A 14,199-nucleotide genomic window follows, 5' to 3' on the forward strand; every position below is an offset into this window, starting at 1 on the left:
CCCCCCCGCTCACTTGTGCCCTGGCCCATGGGTACCTCCGCCACCACGAAGGGGTCGTACTTGCGCACCTCGTAGCCGCGCGCCGCCCTCAGCACAGAGTAGCGCGGCGTCTCAAGGTTGGGGGTCTGGCTGATGTCGAGGGCCTGATGTATTGCGGTGGGTTTGGCGGTGACGCGAGCTGCTCAATGCTTACGAGGACGTAAACTGGTTGGTCAGCCCCAGGTGATGATCCAGCAGCGGCAAGATGGTTGGGATCTGGGTGGCAGTGAGTGTGGTGATGGCAGCTGGTTCACAAGGCGAGGCGCGGTGGTGGCGGCGGCCGCACAACCGGGGCCTCCGGCGTTGACAACCACCTTGCAACGATTTGGCTAAGAGGAGGCGCGGAGAAATGCACGCGCAGCTTAGCTGCAGAGTGATGGCTGCTTGCTGCTCGTGCGTGGTCCAGGAATGCTCGCTGCTCGTGCATAGTCCAGCAGGCTTCGCCGCTTACAGTCCGCCAGTTTCACCATCCCCCGTGGTGGCACACACCTGCTTGACGACGAGCGCGATGCCTTCTGCAGAGGGGAACGAGTTGTTGGTCACTGCGTCCCAGGTGTCAACGTGGCTCGTGATCAGGCCGCTGGTGGGGTCAACCTGCGGATGGCGCACAACAAGGGGGTGGGATGAGGCCAGTCGCAACAGCGGGAGACACGTGAGGGCGCGCAGCCGTGTGAACCAGGCGGGGGCCTGCATCATGCGCGCAGCACGCAAGCACTTGCGTCTGATGCCCGTGGAGGCGGCTATGTTGTTGTGCGCGACCTGGTCGCTGACTACGTCCTGGAGTAGGCAGGCGGCCTGAAGCTGGAATGCAGGGAGCGCCCCCAAACAAGCGCTTTTTAAGCGGGTATCACTCATACATCCCCGCACACATGCACACGAGCTCATGCGCAGTCACGCAAACACACAGTAACCAACCACACCGACCCACAGGCGGACCTTGTACTTTGACCGGCCCGTGAAGACAGCCTTTGGCTGCCAGGGCAGAGCCCACACCTGCGCCTCCATTGTCCACCTGCAGGGTGGGTGCCAGGGGAGGCGCATGCATACAGACTCGCCATGTGATAGAGCTGCGGCAGGCAAGACTCACATCACAGGCCCAGCACAGCTGGCTCGGCGCCGTTGTCAGGGTGAGGCAGCCGCCAAGAACAAGATCAAGATCAAGATCAAGGCCACGCCCTTTCCGATTTCACGAGGTCCCATCGGTGGGAGCGTTTACTCGCCTGGCTGAGATCTCGTCGGGACCGGTGACGTCCAGGGTGTGCAGGTCAAACGTCACCTTGAAGGCAGTTTTGATGGCCCTTTGGGGGGGGGGGTGGGGGTGGGGAGGGAGGGTGAGAGGCGCCAGGGGTGAGGGGCAGCCGCCTTGTCGAATTCCTCTGTATTGAAAGGGGGGGCCGGCAACTTAATCACCTGCTCAAACCCCCGCTATTGCGTGGGCCAGCCGTCAAAGACGCCTGGCAGGCAAATCAGCTGCCCCCGCCTGTCAACCCTGGCAGCCAACCCCAGGATTGCTTCCACTGCACTGCCATTGACCGCGTGGAGGTCAGGCACGCCCTTGACCTCCTTGCATAGCAGCCCTCCAACTTTGCAATGACCTCTACCTCGCCTGATGACCCGAAAACTTGGGGCAGCCCTCATCAAACAGATTTGACAGCCATCCGTACGTCGCCACTGGCTTCCGAGTGGTGGTTGGGAACCCCTACCCAACGGGGCTCGCGCCGCCCAAGCCCACCTGACCATCAGTATGTACGCATCGAGCCCGTCCAGCCGCGTGATCGGGTCCTCGAAATGCAGGTCGGGCGAGTAGCGGGAGCGCGTCACGCCGCCCTGGGGGGTGGCGCGCGGCATGCGGGGCGGGAGCGGGAGGCCGCTTCAGGGAATGCTGCTAGGACGCCGGCGCCGGCGTGCCAGACGGCGGGGTGCACCGCAGGGCGTGCAGTGCAGCAGGGATTTTTGATGTTAAATTGTGGGCTCGCCTGGGGTGTGAACAGGGTCCGTAGCTCAGTATCCAGGAATGTGCGCGCCTCAGCCAGCAGCGGCCGCGGCAGCTCAGCGCCGCCCACGGCCGCGGCGGTTTGAGCGCCCGACACCGCGGCCAGCGGGCCAGCGTCGCGGCGACGCGCTTCCCGGCGCGGCGGTGCACATGTGCTGGGACTGGGCGATCGCAGCGGCTGAGGCGTGGTGCTGGAGCGGTGCGTGCTCGCCGTGCGTGTGGCTGGCTGCGAGCGCAGCGTGCGTGCGAGTGCGTTCATCGGGACGGCGAGCCACTGGCCGAGCGCGCGCTATTGTAAGGGGATGTGTATGGTCTGTTGTGGCCTATCTTTCTTACTACAGGATAACGCGATCAACCGAAGCTGCACTGCACTCGGTGTCACTCTCGCACGCGAGACAAACCAGGATCGAGGTAGGATTGAAGAGACGTATCGCAGGTATTCATGTGGGTTTAAACTGCGTACGCGCCGATGCACGTTGGCGAAGAGCCCTCGCTTCAGCAGTGTCGCGCTGGCAACTTGTCATGCGCGCGTGGTGCCCTGCACCGCTGCATGAGCCAGCAGTGCAGGCACTGGTACATCAGAGCTGTTTCAGTGCAGCTCAAGTATCATAATCAGCTGCACCCATGCAAGGCCTGCATCACGGCCAGCCCACCCTTGTCAACTGCCAAGGAAAAGTTGCAGAGGTCTCCGACGACCCACATCAGCGTGACACATTTACAGTCACGTCACATTCACAGAATACCGTACATGATGAAGCAAAAAATGGCACGGCAATGTCTCATGTACACCCAGCAGGACGTCCTGAATTTCACCGGTCAACGCAGCAGGGACGACCATCTCACCACATCAGCTCTGAAAGGAGTTGGGCCACAGGTGGCCACGCCACAAATGAGCTGCGCTACGCTACGCTCTGCCCCTCGCTCTGCCCGCCTGAAAGCGTCACAGATCCCGTCGGCTCTGTCTAATAACGCTGCAGCGCGCCACTCCAGGTCCGACAGCTGCTTGACGCACTCAGTGGTTCCGGCTCACCCCGCGGAAGCTGCAACCCCCCAGGACCTCCCTCATCAGCCGCAGCCCACCAGGCATGCATCCAGGTGCTGATTGAGGCGCGCCAGGCCCAGAGCGTCCCCAGGGAATGCTGCTCCGCACACCGGGCACCCCAGTCGCTCCTCTTGCTGCTGCTGCCCTCGATGCTCCTCGCACGGCCGCCGCTGCTGCTGTTGGGGTTGGTGCTTGTGCTGCTGCTGGCTCGGCTGCTGCTGCTGCTGCCCCTCTCCCTCGCCGTCGTCCTCGCCACATAGGTCGACCACCTCAAACCCATCATCACTGACGCCAGCCACGACCCCAAGGCGCCCCTGTGCCGGCGGCCCAACCGCCGCCCCGCCGCTGCCGCCGCTGTCACGCCCAGCGGGCGGCGTCGGCGGAGGAAAGTTGATCCGCCGCTGGCCGGGCGGCAGCGGCGGTGCCACCGCTGTGATTTTTCGACCCTGCTTCTTCTTCAGCTGCGGCTTGGCCCCACCCTGGTGCTGTGCGTGTGGCACAGGGTCACAGACCTGCCCCTTGTGCTGACTGGGACCCTGCTGCTGCTGCCGCTGCTCCTGCTGCTGCTGCTGTTCTGGCTGCTCTTGCCGCTGTTCTGGCTGCTCTTGCCGCTGCGCCTGCTGCTGCTGTTCCTGGTGGTCTCGCTGCTTTTTCTGTCGCTGCCCCTGCCGCTCCTGCAGCTGCCCCTGCCCCTCTTGATGCTGAGTGTCCACCTTTCCCGCTGCTTTCCCCTGGTGGTGCCCGGACGGCACCTGCTGCGGCCCCGCCCTGCGGCCCTGCGCCCGCTGCATGCGCGCCAGCGCCGCGTCCAGGGCCCGCTGGCGCAGCTCGGCCGCCGACAACGGGGCCGCCTGCTCGTCCTCGGGGTCTCCCATGTTGGGGGCTTCCGAGCCTCCTGCTGCGCGCTCAAGCTGCGCCGGCGGCGGCCCGTCGCCACCGACGCTGCTGCTGCCTTGGCCAGAGCCTAGGGCCGGCTCATCGCTGCCGCGCTCTGTCTTGGAAAACCACGCCGTGATTGGCCGCACGCCCCGCGGTGGCGAGACAGGGGCGGGCTTCGGGCGCTTCCCTGGGCGCGGCGGCGAGCCTGCCCCCTCCGTGCCCCCCTCACCGCCGCTGCCGCCAGCTGAACCGTTGTCCCCTCTGCCGTTGCCGTCGCCGCCGCCGCCGCCCAGCTTGTGTCCACCGCCGCTGGTGCCGCTGCCGGGCGGCTGCTGCTGCTCTGCGCCCGCTGTGCCCTTCTTTGCCCTGCCTTTGCCGCCCTTGCTGGAGTAGCCCTCCGGCTCCATCACCTGCGGGTGCGAAAGGTGTGCGAGGGTAATGTGCAAGTCAGTTTTACGGTGACATGGGTGCATGTGTGAGTATGCGCGTGTGTGTGTGTGTGTGTGTTTGTGTGTGTGTGTGTGTGTGTGTGTGTCGCACAATGTGTGGAAAAGGTTATGCACTCTGCGGCATGGGCAGCTGCATGCATTGTAAAGGCGAATGGGGGGTGCTGATACTGCCTCCCCAGGAAACCTGCATGGTGACCAGCCGGTCAGCACCAAATAGCTGCCACAGGTCTACGCTTGCAGCTCATAGGGACGGGCGCTTGGAGCAGTTTGCTTCGGCAACGAGGCGACCCCCTGCCTACCTTGTCGTACTGGCCCCCGCAGTGTCGGGCATGCATGCAGTGGGAGCAGCGCGTGTCACCGCAGGGCACCTCGCCCTTGCCGCGCGTGGTGACGCAGTCCGCGGGCTGCGGCGGCCTGTCGCGAGCGGAGGGACGAGGGCGATGAGGCTGCTGGGGTGGGCACGTGTTTACACCGGCACCACACAGCGTGGTATGCCGTGAACCCGTCAAATCAGGCCCATAGCAACGCATCAGTCCTGCCAGGCTGACCCTGGGACGGCCCCGCCCCCGCCCTGCACCTGTTCATAGCGCGCTTGATGGTGTTGCCGCAGCGCTGGCACGTCCACCTGTGCTTGCGGTGCTCGTCCACCTCCGCGTGCCTTTGAACGAGGCACGGTTGCAGAGCCAGGCGAAGGACAGTAGAGGGGCAACAAAGTGAGCACGGCACACTGTCACGCAATCCAGCATCAGTCTGCCGTCACCGCGCGTGCTCTGTGAGGAAAGAATGTCAGGCAATCCAGTTTGATAGGATTCCCAGTACTGTATGTAATCAATTTGGCGTTTTGGTGAGATCAGCATGCCCATGGGCCGCACATCGTGTGGTATACAGTGACGTTGTAACCGCCCACTGGCCGCTGGTGGTCTGGACAAGTGGCCTCGTTGATGGCCTTGGCGTAAGATCTGACGCACGCATGTGATGGGGCAAGGAAGGGCAAGCGCATGGACGACTGAGAAAATGGGGCGATCAGAAAGCTGAGCACTCCGAAAACGCACGCCGGCAAGCCACTCCTCAGGACCTTGCGCGCAACTGCAGCTTATCGCCACTTATAGCAGCCTATGGAGAATTGCATACATTTTCAACAACCGGCTTATGTAATTGCCGCCCCGGCCCGCACTTGAAGAGGGGTCCGTGGTCCCCGTCCTGGCGCCAGCGCCCGTCCAGGAAGAGCAGCGCGTGGATCATCTCGTGCAGCAGCGTGTCCTTCAGGTCGCGCAGCGGGCGGAACTGGGGCGCAGGAGGAGGGAGGTGTTCCGAGGGGCGGAGGGGGGGGATAGGGCTGGCGGGCAGGCCGGCGTCAAGACAGGGGCGGGGGCAAGGGGCGTGTTGGCGGCTGACAAGGTATGCCGCAGGCCCAGATGCAATCGGGGATGCAGCTGTTCAGGTGCCTCAGTCGTGCTACTGGGCCTGCTGCCCTCGCTTTGCACCGGCAGGGACGGAAGCTGACCTGCAGCAGCGGCTCGCTGAGCTTGATTACGACGCCTCCGCCGTTGCCGTGCAGCTGGCACGTGCCGGCGCACCTGTCAAGAAAAATTGGTGCATGAGCAGTCGGCAGGGAACTGATGGAGCTGCCGCAGGCCAGGCAGTGAGACACCATCACACAAAGGATGCAATAGCAATTGATTTGTGAGGTAAAATGGTGCATGAAGTACACTTTAGCGTGCCACACTGCATGGTGAAGGGCGTGCTGCATGCTGCACGCTCTGGCCCCTGTCCCCACCCCGCTCACAGCGTCATGCGCTTGCTGCTCCACTCCACGCTCGCCGCTCCCAGCTGGTCGCTGAAGTACAGCCGCGAATAGTGCTGCAGGTAGTATGCAGGCTGGTATTCAAGGCGCAGAACAGTACAGGGCGCAGGGCGGTGCAGGGCGCAAGGCACCGCAGGCACGGGCGCGGGAGAGCGGCATGGCGTGTGTGCTGTGGGGAAGCTCTGCTCGTGCTGTGGGTGCGGCGAGCATGCCTGCGAAACGCACGCCGCTGCAGCCCCCACACATACCTGAAACAGAGAGAATATGTCCACATGGGGGTCCAGGTATTCCAGGTCGCCAAAGTCCTCATGCGCCATCAGTGCCGTAGCCGCGCAAGCACAGCATGCGCGCCACACAACAACCACAGCGACGCCGCGCGGCGCGGCGCGACCAGCAAGTCGTCTGAAGAGTTGGGTCTATGATTAACGTGATGCTCCAAGCACAATCTAGCTAGGTTCGTCCGCTACACGTGAAATGCCTGAGTTTTGAGTTCAATTTTTACACCAGAGAAATACGCCAAGCTTGTAGAATGTTTGTGCCAGCGGTCGAACAGCCATCTTCTAAAATCGTGCACGTGCAGACGGACACATAGCACCAGATCACCAGTCTCAGATCCCGGCGTGCCAGTCGTGGGCTTGCTGCATGCAGATGCACAACGTTCCTCCACTTCCCCACGCCACGCCCAATTCATGCATGCGTTGCAGTGTTCCACAAAACTGCCCTTGCCTATTACTGGAAAAATGCAGCAAGCAGCACCGCTTTGACCACGTCCCAGCATTGACCAGACTTTGCCAGCCATACCATGTCTGATGGTGTGTGGTGTTCCGACTGTATGCATGATTGATCAAGAGGGTGCCGTGTTAGTCTCTCTAGTTGGCCCCGTGCTGGCCATTGTTCCTGCAGAGATTTACAAGGCAGTAACTGGCATGACATCCCTACGGCATGATGACGCTTGTTGCAATACCACACTGCTCTCTGGTACCAGCCGTCCTTGGCTGTTGACAAGTACTTGGACGTAGAGAGGCTTGCAGCGATTGCGTGACTGCGTCACACAAATGCCTGCCCTGCACGCTGCTGTTGCTGCGGTTGACCGGCTCACACGCTCATGTCGCCGCCACTCGGTTGCCCTTCTTGCCGTTGCAGTACCTGCAATTCCACCCCAAACACGAGGCAAATCAGTGCAGCTCTACTAGAACTTCAACATGGGACATTTTCACTGGACAGTCAGTCGCGCTGTTGAACCTGGCAAGGCAGGACGAACCACTGCGGTGGCAGGCAACAATCACCTGTGCACCAGCTGCGCGTTGGATGCGGTTGTGGCGCCGCCGTGCGACCAGGGTGTCACGTGGTCCACCTCAGCATCCCCCACTGATCAGGAAAAGGGGGCCCCGCGTGGCAGCCATATTGTGAGCATGTGGCAGACTAGCGCATCAGGCTGCTGCTTGTTTGCTACGTGCGGGGCGGATGGGAGCGAGGGACCCATTGTATACAACTCTGCAGGCTGTACCTACAGATTCCCCAACCAAGCAAACAGAGTTGCAGCGCCCACCCACCTTGGTGAATAATCTGGTTGCACAGCCCGCACACTAGCTGCCGCCCCCTGGCGGCGGGTTCCGCCCACAGCTGCCGCTTGATGTCGTTGGGAAAGGCCCGCCTTGCGTCCAGCCTAGCAGCGCGTGGTGGTTCAAACATGGGCATCCACCCAGGGCAGCGCATGAGGTTTGGGGACGCACTAGGGACGACGGGACCTGCTGGTGCATTGGGCTTTGCAGCGCAGACTGTGCCGCAGTCATAGCCGGGGTTCCGCCTATTACATGACAACATGTCATCGACATCACACATCACCTCGTCGGTGGCGCAGCTTCCACCAGCATCCCCCGCAGCATCGCGATGCGCCGCTGTATGTTGCGCCTGCTGTTTGTCTTGAGGTTGTCCTCGAAGGTCTTGTCTGCACACAGCTTTTTGTACGCCTCACGGATGTCTGCAGCCTTGCCGACCAGTTCCCCCCTCCGCCTGTTGTTGCCTGCCTGCTCCAGCTCCTCACACACCCCCACCATAGTGGCGTCCCACAGCGGCTCACTGAAGGCCGATCTGCCCCCGCAGGCGGCGGGCTTCCTGCACGAATGAGAGCAGCGATGGGGCCCAAGGCTCCCAGAAGGTTGGTTGGCTGGCATGCTGGTCGGCCGGCAGCTGAGCAGGCGGGCATGCGAGGAGGAGGCGCGCAGGCGCCTGCAGAGGCTTTTGCCAATGCTGATGCGGGGCGCATGTGATATGTGCAAAGGGATCTCGCTTCACACCATGCTGCGGCATTAAGGGCCGCGCCTGACGCAATGGAAGCCGCAGCGAGTCGTGCTGGGGGGGGGGGAGGGGGGGATTCTGCCTACCTGCAGGCCTCAGGCCCCCAGATCTGCCAGACCACGGAAGTGGTGTTTTTGAACATGGCTTCCAGCCGCTTCAGCTCTGCAGTGTCTGCTTGATGGTGCTGCACCAGCTCCTGCATGGCAGCAAAAACAGCACATTGCAGCGGCCTGTGGAGTCCCATCTTCATTCCTCAGGGCCTGCCCAGCAGCTATAGCTTAGCTAAGCTACTCGTCACAGTGTTGTCAGCACTCAACAGCACAGCCCAACGGTGCAGCGTTGCACTGGGCAGCACGGAACGGCCCACCAGCAGCCAGGCACAGCGCAGCACGCAATGGAGCCAGCAGTGCTGAGTTTTTAAACACACCTCAATCAGGAAGCTTGCGAGTGGAGTCTTGAAGACGTTGTAGCTGCGCTTCATGGCCAAGAAGCGCAGCACCAACTCCCTGCGCGTGTGTTGTGCGCACACCAGCGCTCAGCTGCCGGGGGCCCACAATCAAGTGTGCACACAACGGCGACACCTCGAGGCGCGCACTAGCACGCGGTCGCTCATGCCGCTGGACACAAATTGTTATGATCCCTATAGTTCCAGGGGGAAGGAGGGTAGGGAGGGCGTGGGCACAACAGCATGAGCAGCACTGCACCTGTCGTACTCTCTCTTGGAGTCTGGCTCGTCGCGCTGCTGGATCTGCAGGAAGTCCTTGTGGTGGCACAGAGTGTCCAGGAGGTTCATGTACGGCCCGTGGAAGGCCGCCTTGCGGCTCTGCTGCGCCGTGTGGCCGACAGAGCCCATATTGATGTCCTGGTAGATCCTGTACACCTGTCGTGTCGATGGTTTGAACAAACATCAGATGTTGCAATCGTGCGCACAAAATTGGAGTTGCAGGCTTGAGCGCAGAACAATGCATTATCGGCTGCAGCAGCAGTGCGAGCGCCCTTCGCCTGGCGTGCCGCCTCGCCCTGCGACTCTCGCCGCCTTTGCCTTGGCAACCCTGCTTGCGCTGCTGCTGCCCACTTGTGCAACCCAGGTGCACCTGGAATCTTGGAGTCTCTTTGAGCACAAGGATGCAAGCGACGCTGTAGCTCCGCAGCAGGCGCTGCCTCCTAAGAGGAAGGTCCGCAAATTTCTTGCCGTGCCACCTGCATTGTTTCGGGGTCGGGAAATGATTGTATTGATGCAGTCGGCGGCGCGCCGTGCCTGCGTCGCCTGGGCGGCCGTCTGGTGTTGTTGCCATCAGCCCGCGACCAACACATTTGTGTCCAGCAACCAGCTCACTTTGGGTGGCAGGAGTCGTCGTTCAGCAAATCCAGCTTTACAGGGGCACTGCAGCAGGAGGGGGGACCCCCACGAGCACGGCAGAGTCAGTCAGGCACGAATTGCAAGCAGCAATATTCAAGGCGGCCAATCTGTCGACTGCCTTACGACTGGTGCTAAACTTTGCGTCCCAGCGGCCTTGCTATCATGATGCACATCAGGCTGTGGCTGGGGTCAGCACGCGCATTCGACCGCTAGCTGGCAGGTGCAGGGCCCAGCAGGCACTCTTACTCTTCCCATGTGCTCCCGGCCACTGCGTTGTTGCCGCGTAAGAACGTGATTAGCGAGGCAAGGCGCTGCTTCCCATCTATCACCAGCATCTTTCCCTCCTCATCTGGGGGCAGGCCGGCGCGCGGAAGCCGCGCGCTCAGGGGCGGCAGGACGTAGAGAGGAAAACAGTCGGGCGCCTTACTTGTTGCGTCATGCCAGGGGTGGCAGGCTTGGCGAGGCCGCAGCCTCCCTCTGCCTGATGCGCTCCGTCGCCCACTCAATGGTGAGGCACAGCCTTGGCGGCGGCGTCATCGGCGCGCAGCGCGGTGGTGCGGGGCGCAGCCGCCGCATGAGCCCGTGATTCCTGCGGCGCGCGCACCCTGTTCCAGGTAGATTGTTGGCACGATGCGCTTCTCCAGGGCCGTCACCACCAGGCGGCTGGCCTGCTTCACGTCCCACACAAGGAAGCGCTGGTAATCTGGCTTGAGGTCGAGGTCGCCCTCCTTCTCCTGAAAAGGAGTGGTGGCGCGGCGCGGGCGGCGCCAGGAAGGGATCAGGTGCGCCCGCGGCTGACTGTTGCAAGACAGCCATCTTGTTTCTTCGCACGTGGTGAAGTTCCGATCAACTCGCCACGTAATAATGCGTTCCCAAAGAGAGTGGTCTGTTTAGCCATGCTCACCAAAGCCGCGAGCTGGTCAAGACTCCAGTCCCGCTTTTCGGTGTACACCTTGGACTCTGGTGGCAGTCCATCCCCGTCCTCGAGTTCATCCTCGTCATCGCCGCTGCGGCTTCGGCGCAATGCCGCTGATGATGATTTTGATGCTACTGGTACTGTGCGCATGTGTGCCGGGGGGTGCCTGCATAGCTTTGGCACATGGTATTGCTGCTGCCGCCGTTGGATCACAGGCGATGCCCAGGCCATCGGCCGCACACCGGCCATGATGCTGCTGGCCGTGATGAGAACCATTGAGCGCTGGCCAAAATAGGACCGATGCTCCCGTCCTTGATATCGAACGCTGTCGGCGGTATTGATATGATCTCCGACGATACTTCATGGACAAAGGTAAGGTATGACAAGCTACTTCGTGATTTGGAAACGACATACAAGCAGACGTAGCATAGTCGTCCGTGTCCATGTACTGTTGATCAGAAGATCACCCCAAGTCACTCGCCGGTGTCGCCCCCCACATTATCGCAGCTGGTCGCATTTGAAGTGCAAATCAACATGTTGTCTCGATTAGCGCTGCTGCGCGGCAGGCTCGGTGCGGGGTGGCGGGCTGCAACGCGCAAAGCGGCGCGCAGATGCTGCTTTGCTGCAGCCATGGGACCCATGCGTAACGACTGCGGGGCTGGACCGAGCCGTGCTGCGCCCTCGTGTGGCTGCGCGCAGGAACACTTGCTGGCAGCGCTGCCGCGCCCCCCTGGCCTCTTGCGCCGACGAGCAGTGCAGCTGCGGCGCTCCACAGGTGATTTGAGCGCGCTGCGGTCGCCACCTGCTGGGACAGCGCCGGCTGTTGTGCAAGGGCCACGAACCTGACTGGCATCCAAAATTCCACGCCAATGCTGGGTGCCGCACGCCTGCAATCGTGCGTGGCCCCGCTGCTTGGACCGCCCCGACCCCTGCCGCTGTTGCACATGGCACACCCGTCCCCCCCCCTTCACCCTCGCAGCTCAGCCGTGGCTGCGGGAGCCCTGCAGCGGCAGCTGGCGGGCTTCCATCCGGGCCTCGCCGCCCTGGGATTCCTGCAGCAGGTGAGGGGGGTTAGTGGGGCCCATATGGCATGAGGTTGGCTCAGCCGCAGCTCTGTTTCAGCTGGCTTGCCTATAGGATGCCCAAACCGAAGGTTGCTGTTTTGCCCGAGCCTGAAACACACGCACCCTCCCCTCAACAACCATCACCGCAGGCTGCGCGCGCAGGCGCGTTGCAGCAGCACCACCACTCGCCCCAGCAGCAGAACCCCTGGCTCCGCGGCGCCCCAAGCGCGCTGGCGCAGCAGGTCCGCGGCCTGCAGCTGACGCCGCGCCGCGTCAAGTACCGCAAGGCCTTCAAATCCCTCGGCTTCAACGAGACGATCTGTCCCAACACCCGCCAGCTGGCGTGGGGCCTCTACGGCATCCGCGCCGTCGAGCACGCGCGCGTGCCCGCCCGCACGATCGAGGCGGCTCGGCGCGTGCTGCGGCGCACCATCGGCAAGGGTGCGATGCTGTGGATCCGGATGACCCCCAACATCCCCGTGACCAGCAAGCCGGCGGAGGTGCGTATGGGCAAGGGCAAGGGCGCGGTGGATTACTGGGCGTCCCCCGTACGGCCCGGCCAGATCATATTCGAGATGGACCGGCTGCCCCGCAAGGTCGCGCTGGGCGTGGTGGCGGCGCTGCAGCCGAAGCTGCCGATGCGGATCGGCTTCGTGGAGTACACGTGATGCGCCGAGGCTGTTTGCTGTTCTGCTCTGCGGGCGCCGCCAGGGCAGCGTGTGGCGGCAGCTGGTCGTTAGGTCACGCTCAAAGCCGCCTCTGGCCTGCCGGGGTGCTTTTGCTGGACTGGCACGCCGCGGCTTGGCGCACGCCCCGGACGGCCCCTGGAGGGACGCCGGCGCCGCCGCCCGCGTGGCCTCCGTTCAGGCGCAGCCCCGCGGCCCGTTGCGCAGCCGCGCCGTGCTATGAGGCGGCTCAAACGTTCCCAGCGGCGTGGCCCCGCGACCCTGTGTGTAACCGACAAATCCTCCCTTTCACACGTCCGCCTCACAAGGCTGCAGGCTGCCTGGGGATCGGGAGGTGTGGTTACCCAATGATATGAGTCATCAGTGGAAAGCAAGATTCGATCATGCAATTCAGGATTTCACATCGTTCTGTTCGGGGGCTGGGGGAGCTGGGTGGGTGGGGAGTTGCTGAGGTGGCAGGGGATCCTCGGAGGTTCACAGTGCGTTTGCGCGCGCGCAAGTGCGCGGTACACACACTTGTGCGCGCGGCCAATGTCCTGCGGCGAAGTTTCTTATGACAAAGGGTGGCTCAGGTTGGGGTAGGACAGCAGGCAAGCGAGTCCAAGTGCGCGTGACTGAACAGGCAAAAGCCTTTCGGGGACATCCGATTGACGCGGGCAGTGGATGCGGGCAGCGGAAGCGACAGATGCGCCAAACGAATGGCAGCGCGTCGGCCAGGCGGCGCGAGAGGCCGGCGGGCAGGAGAAGAGAGCGAGCCGCTGGCCCGAGCACGGCGCGCGGCGCCGCGAGGCTCCTGTGCCGCGGCGCGGGGCCGAGGGTGCGTCGAATCCTCTTAACTGTGTACTGAGGGAAGACCCCGTGCCCACGCGATCCAAGTTCAGGGATTGCCAGCAAAGACATCGGCGTTCGGCGTTCGGCAGAAAGAAGGTCGGCAGAGAAGAGGGGCGCGCCCGCGCGACAGGGACGCAGCACAGAAGAGAAGCGCGCTCAAAACGGGCGCGCTGTGAGCCAGCGCGGAGCGGAGCGGCCGGGTGGTGGCCAGTCCGGGCGCGGCGCACAAACCCACACCATCAGTGCACGCCTCCTGCAGTGCTATACACAAGGTTGTACGGTTTCCCAGTCCGGCCCCCCACACTCAGGCACATGCGCACACACACTCTCACACACACATGCACGCAAGCACGCAAACACGTCGGCACACATACGCGCACGGTCACCACCTAGATCTCGATCCACATCATCCAGTGAGCTGAAAGCTGTAGCGGCAGCACCGCTAAACCACGCTGCCGAAACTGTCACACCGCAGCCTCGGCCGCGCCCGCGACAAGCGGGCCCTCAAACACCCCAGGCAGGGCTGGCGCCGGCGGGATGCCCTGCGGCCGCTCGCAGTCCTACGGCTGCTGCGCCAGGGGCGGATCAACAGGGATCAGCCCGGGTTGGGCGCAGGCGGGCGGCAGGGAGGGGCCCGGCGCGTCTCCTGACGGGAAGTCGGCTTCGTTGCACCCTGCCTCACGTTCTTTCCCCTGCTGCTGCTGCTGCTGCTGCTGCTGCTGCTGCTGCTGCTGCTGCTGCTGCTGCTGCTGCTGCTGTGGCGGCGGCGGCGCCTCGTCCGCGGCTCGCCGCGCCTGCTGCGCCGCCGCCTGCTGCAGCTGCGCCTCCAGCGCCGCGC

At 63.2% G+C, this 14,199-nt stretch overlaps 4 protein-coding genes across 4 annotated transcripts; 1 reads left to right on the forward strand and 3 right to left on the reverse strand.

The window, feature by feature from the left end:
• Positions 1–189: 189 nt before the first annotated feature.
• Positions 190–6,523, reverse strand: MNEG_7137 (putative Zinc finger RAD18 domain-containing; the record flags this gene model as incomplete). Its single annotated transcript, XM_014044387.1, has 13 exons — positions 190–255; positions 529–633; positions 1,256–1,337; positions 1,772–1,866; positions 3,827–4,065; positions 4,183–4,363; positions 4,702–4,816; positions 4,980–5,060; positions 5,275–5,361; positions 5,577–5,686; positions 5,907–5,979; positions 6,189–6,280; positions 6,455–6,523. The coding sequence occupies 13 exons, from the start codon at positions 6,521–6,523 to the stop codon at positions 190–192; spliced, it is 1,395 nt and encodes a 464-aa protein (XP_013899841.1).
• A 965-nt stretch (positions 6,524–7,488) lies between these two features.
• MNEG_7138 (hypothetical protein) lies at positions 7,489–9,357 on the reverse strand (the record flags this gene model as incomplete). The annotated part of the gene is made up of 6 exons (XM_014044388.1): positions 7,489–7,574; positions 7,760–7,872; positions 8,052–8,321; positions 8,591–8,700; positions 8,932–9,010; positions 9,209–9,357. 6 exons carry the CDS (start codon positions 9,355–9,357, stop codon positions 7,489–7,491), a joined length of 807 nt encoding a protein of 268 aa, XP_013899842.1.
• Positions 9,358–11,410: 2,053 nt separating this feature from the next.
• MNEG_7139 (50S ribosomal protein L16) lies at positions 11,411–12,512 on the forward strand (the record flags this gene model as incomplete). Its single annotated transcript, XM_014044389.1, has 3 exons — positions 11,411–11,463; positions 11,760–11,841; positions 11,994–12,512. The coding sequence occupies 3 exons, from the start codon at positions 11,411–11,413 to the stop codon at positions 12,510–12,512; spliced, it is 654 nt and encodes a 217-aa protein (XP_013899843.1).
• A 1,409-nt stretch (positions 12,513–13,921) lies between these two features.
• MNEG_7140 (hypothetical protein) lies at positions 13,922–14,185 on the reverse strand (the record flags this gene model as incomplete). Its single annotated transcript, XM_014044390.1, has 1 exon — positions 13,922–14,185. A coding segment is annotated over one exon (264 nt), but the record flags the coding sequence as incomplete, so codon positions are not given.
• Between the last annotated feature and the right edge of the window lie 14 nt (positions 14,186–14,199).

This window comes from Monoraphidium neglectum, assembly GCF_000611645.1.
Source record: "Monoraphidium neglectum strain SAG 48.87 unplaced genomic scaffold scaffold01236, whole genome shotgun sequence".
Lineage (NCBI taxonomy): Eukaryota > Viridiplantae > Chlorophyta > Chlorophyceae > Sphaeropleales > Selenastraceae > Monoraphidium > Monoraphidium neglectum.